Source organism: Octopus bimaculoides, chromosome 9, assembly GCF_001194135.2.
Source record: "Octopus bimaculoides isolate UCB-OBI-ISO-001 chromosome 9, ASM119413v2, whole genome shotgun sequence".
NCBI lineage: Eukaryota > Metazoa > Mollusca > Cephalopoda > Octopoda > Octopodidae > Octopus > Octopus bimaculoides.
This window is the reverse complement of record NC_068989.1, coordinates 82883191-82890045: the sequence shown is the minus strand read 5'-3', so window position 1 is coordinate 82890045 and position 6855 is coordinate 82883191. Positions and strand designations below refer to the sequence as shown.

Sequence of the window (6855 nt, the reverse complement as noted above, 5' to 3'; positions counted from 1 at the left end):
TTCAAACTTCGAATACTTGTATATTTTGTGTTATAGAACAGATAAAAGATTTTGTATTCGAAATTATTTCATGTAAAAAATTGTCGTATTTCGGTAATTTCAACCAATCACTGACGTCTATTGAGGTGAAAACAATTACGTCGTGGAATATAAACAACGGTGTTACGGGATTTTTTCCCTTGAACAAAATTTGTCCCGTTGTTTGTCAACAACAACTATCAGCGGTATATTTTTCGTTTGTCACTGTTATTTATGACATCGTTCGTGCGTGTGTACTGGTTTTAGCTTTAGGGTTTTAGGGTTAGGGTTCGGGTTTTAGAGTTAGGGTTAGTTTTAGGATTACGGTTAGGGTTATGATTATTTTTGCCAAAACCATAACTCTAACCCTATAACTCATAACCATAACCCTAACCCTAACCCTAAAACCCGAACCCTAACCCCAACCCTAAAACCCGAACCCCATCCCTAAACCCTTACTAGGGAATAATGATATAATTAAACAGGGAATAACACACTTGACACCGCTGTAGGCAGTAACTGTATTCAGCTGAATAGACGTCAGTGATTGGTTGAAATTACAGAAATACGACAACTTTAACATGAAATAACTTGCGATGTATAATTTTTTGTTAAGAAGGCTAAGAGAAAAAGTTGTTTTGTATGACACATTCTACCAGTGTCCCAAGTTTGAAAGTGTTTCGTTAAGAAAACAAGTGTCGCCCGTCAAATCACAAAGATCCTAATAATCCTTTCTACTGGAAGCACAAGGCTTCAGATTTGGGGGAAGGGATTAAGTCGATCCCAGTGCGTAACTGGTACTAATTTTATCGACCCCGAAAGGATGAAAGGCAAAGTCGACTTCGGTGGAATTTGAACTCAGAACGTAAAGACGTACGAAATACCGCTAAGAATTTCGTGCTAACGATTCTGCCAGCTCGGCGCCTTAATAATAATAATAATAATAATAATAATAATAATAATAATAATTAGTAGTAGTAGTAGTAGTAGTAGTAATAATAATAATAATAATACTTTCTACTACAGGCACAAGGCTTGAAATTTTTGCGGAGGGAGATTGTCAATCACATCGACCCCAGTATTTGACTGGTACTTAATTTATCGACCCTGAAAGGATGAAAGGCAAAGCCGACCTCGGCGCTACTAGGGACATAAGGTCTGAAATTTTAAGGGAGAGGAAAGCCGATGTGATCGATCACCAGTGCTCGACTGGAACTTGAAGTATACGTATAAATGGTGCAGCTCTCCTGACAGAAAAGAGATTCCAACAAGGGCCAATCAGGGAACCCAGGATATCATCCAGCATCACCCTGACCATCAAGGGCACGAGCCCTCACCTATGTTTGGCGTCCTACCATTTACTCGAACCATTTCCACCGGAAGAGAAGTGGAGAAAAGATATAGGTAGACTTGGATAATAAGTCACGTTCCAGAAGCCTATTGGAAACAATAAATGATTTGCCTCTAAATTTCCGGTTAAATGTTGAGCCATTAATATAATCACCCCCACCACCACCACACACACACACTCTCTCTCTTTCTCAATCAATCTGCGGTTTTCAACCGGCGTCCATATGGTTTTGAGGTCGGATGGGGAGGATATATAAGATCTTGATAAAATTTATCTGCAATAAATTGGTAATATTTCTACAATACACAAAATATTTCAACGAATTTTTTGAAATACAACTCCTAATAATATCTAATCATCCTTTCTACTATAAGCACAAGGCCTGGATTTTGTCGGGAGGAGGACAGTAGATCACATCGACCCCAGTTCGCAACTGGTACTTAATTTATCAACCCCGAAAGGACGTAAGGCAAAGTAGAAGACCTCGAAGGAATTTGAACTCAGAGCGTAGTGGCAGACGAAATACCGCTAAGCATTTCGCCCGGCCTGCTAACCATTCAGCCAGCTCACCGCCTTTTAATAATGTCTAAAACTACAAAGGGATTTCTTTTTAAACATCAAAATGGTTAAGAGGGTCCACCCGAGTAAAATAGAAATCAAAGGGGTCCATAAGTGGAATATTGGTTGAGAAACACTTCTAAACGAAAATTCCCTCGCAATAAACATATAAGCCCTGTGTTGTTTTCTAAGGAAACCTTGAGGAGACGACAGTTCGTGTTATGCGGCTACATGCCTCACGGTCATGTTGGATGATATGTGGGTTTCCTTGACTGGCTCTTGTTAGAATCTCCTTTCTGTGTTCATATATTTTGTATACTACGTATACTTTAAGTTCCAGTCGAGCACTGGTGATCGATCTAATCGGCTTTCCTCTCCCCTAAATATTTCGCCGAGATGGTAACGAATTGCGACTCGGCTCGGATGGTTGCTCGAGACGATCCGAACAGATATCGACAAATGGTGGATGCAGCGATATGGGGCGCGGTGCATACTCCCATACCTGACCTGACTCGTAAGGAATTCTTTCCCGGTGTACACCGAACTTTTTGGTGTTTCACTCACACACACACACACACACACACACAGATGACTAAGGAAATGGCTAAGCGAGCAGGGATGTCTCCGAATTTGGAAATTTGGTTGGAGTTTAATTACAACCATTTAGAAGTTGCAGGTAAAAGCGATCAGCCCAATGATGTCGGGTTTCACTCATATACCCCCCTCCCCCCATGCTGAATTTATATTTGATACCATATATGAGGTTTGTGGAGGTGTAATCACAGTGGACCTTCATGCACAAAAAGAAAAAAAAAGATATCAAAAGAAAAGATTCATAAATGGAACAACTTTGATCGTGGATCGGCAGGATCAGGGTTAGCCTAGGGTTCAACAACAATAATAACAACAACAACGGCGATGACGACGGCATTAAAGATAAGAGCATAATGTTCTTGAATTGGTCGTCATTGATTGGTCAATGAGAAACTCGATTCCGCTCTCCACCGCCTGCACCACCCTGCTACATTATGACAACAGAGAACAGACAATGACAACTTCTACTACGTCTATTCCAACAAAGACAGAATTCCAGATGTCTCCGGTCACGTCCAAACATTGCCACATTGTCAACGCACGAGCGAGTGGGTGAGAGAGAGAGAGAGAGAGAGAGAGAGAGAGAGAGAGAGAGAGAACATGTTTGTGTGTGTGTGTGTGTGTGTTACATTCTCAGCGCAGTTCATTGTTGACTCAAACCGTAACAGTCGTGAGACAAACGAAACTGTTGTCGTGTACCGTCGCTCACTGGTGCGCACGCACACACACACACACACATACACTCACACATACTCTTACACTCACACACATACTTAATTACTCAAACGGTAATTGAGACAGTATTATAAACAAGACACACTTCAATACATACATATACCTCGACACATTATCACGCGAATGCGTTGCCAATAACACGCATTCGCAAATCTACAACAGAATCACATATACACAATCGTGACTGTGTGGTAAGAAGTTTGTTTCCCAACCACATGGTTCCGGGTTTAGTGCCACTTATGCAAGTGTCCCCGAGAATGAAATGTCCGATTTTGAACTGTAAGTTTATTTTACTTTATTTCAACAAAAAGCAATGCAGTTAACCAAAGTATGCACCTAAAGTATCAACACAACTTTGCCATTCTTTCGGTAGCTTATTTATGCCGGCAGCGATGAATTCTGGAGAGCTGTTTTTGCATCTCATCTTCTTCAGATTTGAATTCCTTGCAAAATGTTGTCTAATGCCTGAAAAACGTGATAGTCAGTCGGTGCAAGGTCTGGTGAATATGGTGATTGAGTAAGTATTTCCAAGTTCAGTTCCTGTAACTTGAGTAGTGTTCTTTGTGCAACATGTGGTCGAGCATTGTCTTGCAAGAGAATTGGCCTATCTCTATTGGCTAATCTCGGTTGTTTGATTGCAAGTTCACTCATCATTTCACCCAATTGGTTGATGTACATCCGCTGTAACTGACTTACCAGGTCTCGTGAAGCTGTAGTGGATGACACCAGTGCTGGACTACCAAACAAACAATTTTAACTGTTTTTGGTGAATATTCGTTTTGGATTGTGTTTTGGCATTTCGTTTCAATCCAACCATCATACAGATCGCTTGCTGTTGTTGAAAAGAATCCATTTCTCGTCACATGTGACAATACTATGCACAAAATGGTTCGCTTTTATGCCGTGACAGCAAAGAACAGTAATTTTCAAGATGACGTGTCATTTGATGCTCGTTCAGTTCGTGTGGTACCCACTTATATCCAGCTTCTTTACTTTGCCGATTTGTTTCAGATGGTCCAATACAGTTGGAATCGAAACGTCAAACCTTGCTGCTAATTCACGCGTAATTTGAGATGTATCACACTTCCACTACAGTTTCCAGTTCATCATTTATCTACCTTGGTCTCAGGTCTACCACAGGGCTGATTTTCAAGAGTAAAGTCACCAGACCGGAACTTCCCAAACCATTGACGTACAGTGCGCTCATTCACCACATCTTCACCAAACACCTCATTGATGTTTCGAGCTGTCTGGAATGCATTGATTCCACGACGGAACTCAAACACGAGTTTTTCATCTATCCATGGGTTCACAAAAATTGATTTACAAGAGAAAATTTACAATATAATTAGACACCATGAATTGCCTTTCGAAAAGTGATGATGTAACTCTTCAATGTTGTAAAACAAAGAATTGTCAGGGTAAAATATTAAGAGTTAACAACTATCAAACTCGGTGCATAAGAAAATCGTACATTTCATTCTTAATGACCTGGTAGCTTCGAGTCTACCAAAGCCTTGTGAGTAGAGCTAATAGACGGAAACTGAAAGAAGCGCGTCGAATATGTGAGTGCGCGCGCGCGCTTCCCACCACGGCTTGTCAAAGTCAGCTTCATTTATTTCCCCATTATCTCCATACACACCACACACTGAAAAATCTCAAAATACGAAAGCCGAAACCGCTGCATGACGCTACCTTTATGATAGCCGGTTAGCGCTAGTGGAACTGTTGATGTAACATATGACGATCCTATATCGTTCAGAACTGATATTAGATCAGCGTAATTAAAATCAATGTTCGTAAAGAACGATGTAAGGCACAACATAAATGCTGTTGCTATTGTTGCTGCTGCTTGTAACTAGGTCAGTATTGGTCGAGCAATCGCTTCAAATGGGTTCCAACTGTTCATCACACGATCTGAATCGTAGCATTTCACACACCCACATACCCCCCACCACCCCACAAGAAAGAAAGGAAGATAGATAGATAGATAGATAGATAGATAGTCCAAGCTGTGCCCTCTTGGGTCACATCTGCTTATAGCAGGACTCTAGAACTGTTTGTAGATATTATATATGTATGAGGCATGCATATTATATATATGTATGATATTATATATGTATGATATTATATATGTATGAGGCATGTATGAGATACGTATGAGGCATGAAAAATACTGGAAAATGATTTTTTACAAAGTAATTACATACAGAAGCGTTTCTAATAGGAGATACCTTACACGTTTCTCCTACATGTACAATTTCGTAACTCCTATTAGCAAATGAAACACGTGTAATGGTGTATAGATAGTACCAAAGTTTTTTTCCAATCTCCTCTTTTGATATATATAACTAGAGAGAGAGAAAGAGAGCGGAAGGCAGGAAGAGAGATACTTTATAGTTTACTAAGCAAGCAGACACACGAGAGACAGAACGACAAACAACAGAACCGCATCTCGTGTAGTAGAGAGTATAAATGTAAATAACAAAAAATTGTGCATAGAAATGGTTTGATTGAACCAACCAATGAATACTGACCTCTTAAAATACTCCCATTTGAGTGGGCGTTCATCACAAAATGAAGTCTATCAAATTTCTTCATATAATTACACATGTCCTTCTTACAACACATCAACAATAAGGGGAGACTACTGCCACCCATTGATCTGCTGCTCTGTTGGAGATTTTCTTCAGTCAACGCACTGTTACATAAACTCCGATGTGCCATCCTCAAGCCGTCCACACAACCGTGAACTGATACTTCCGTTTCTGTGTTCGTCTGGCTTTGGTCTGTGTGGACAAGTGTGTAGCAGGTGCCTGTGTGCGACTTACACATGTAGCCAGTGCTCACACAGCCAGATTCATTACAGTGGCAGCGTATCTCGCCTGGTCATCATACCGGAAAGAGAAAGAGAAAAGGAATATATTAGTTAAGAATTATTTCTTTGTCCTAAACACCTAAAAATAACAGTTAAACAATTTGAACCAATACAGAACTCGGATCTTTTTACATCTTCCTTCCAACCACTTGAAGGTTTTTAAAATCTTCACCAGAGTGTAAAAAAAAAAAAAAATGGTTTTCACGTAGCGTTGCATGCGGATGACGAAAATCCCATTTCTTTTTTTTTTTTTCTGGAAATTAATAATAAACAAGTTACAAGCATTTAATCCTACATAATTTTAGCTAATTGAAAACTATTAGTTGCCCACATACCATGACAGATGTGAAGTTTAAGGAAGATTTGGCTTCTCTTTCTAGCAGGCTGAGAGACCAAGTAAAAGTTTTGTGCGTGCTGATCTCCATGGCAAAGGTAGTCAGAAGACACGATGAGTCGGCAACTGCACTGACCACTTCCCAGCATCTTCACTATCATCCACACACCTACACATGCACACACGCACATGTCAAGGTCACCAGCCCCCTTCCATAAGCACGCGCACCTTCGTTATGGGATCACCATCACTTTATTATCTCCCCATAACCATATATATTTCGTGTGTGTGTGTGTGTGTGTGTGTGTGTCTGCGAATGTATGTATATATCTGACAAAATATATTGATTTTATACTTGTGTGAGGGTGTGAGTGCGTGTGTATATAT

The 6855-nt window shown here is 40.2% G+C and overlaps 1 protein-coding gene across 2 annotated transcripts in view; it reads right to left on the bottom strand.

The window, feature by feature from the left end:
• LOC106870678 (BMP and activin membrane-bound inhibitor homolog) overlaps positions 1-6855 on the bottom strand; it is a 141075-nt gene that overhangs the window by 17616 nt on the left and 116604 nt on the right. For both annotated transcript variants that reach the window (XM_052970832.1, XM_052970831.1), the window contains one exon: positions 5794-6141. In XM_052970832.1, the coding sequence (XP_052826792.1) occupies positions 5794-6141 (348 nt within the window). The remainder of the gene's footprint in view (positions 1-5793; positions 6142-6855) is intronic.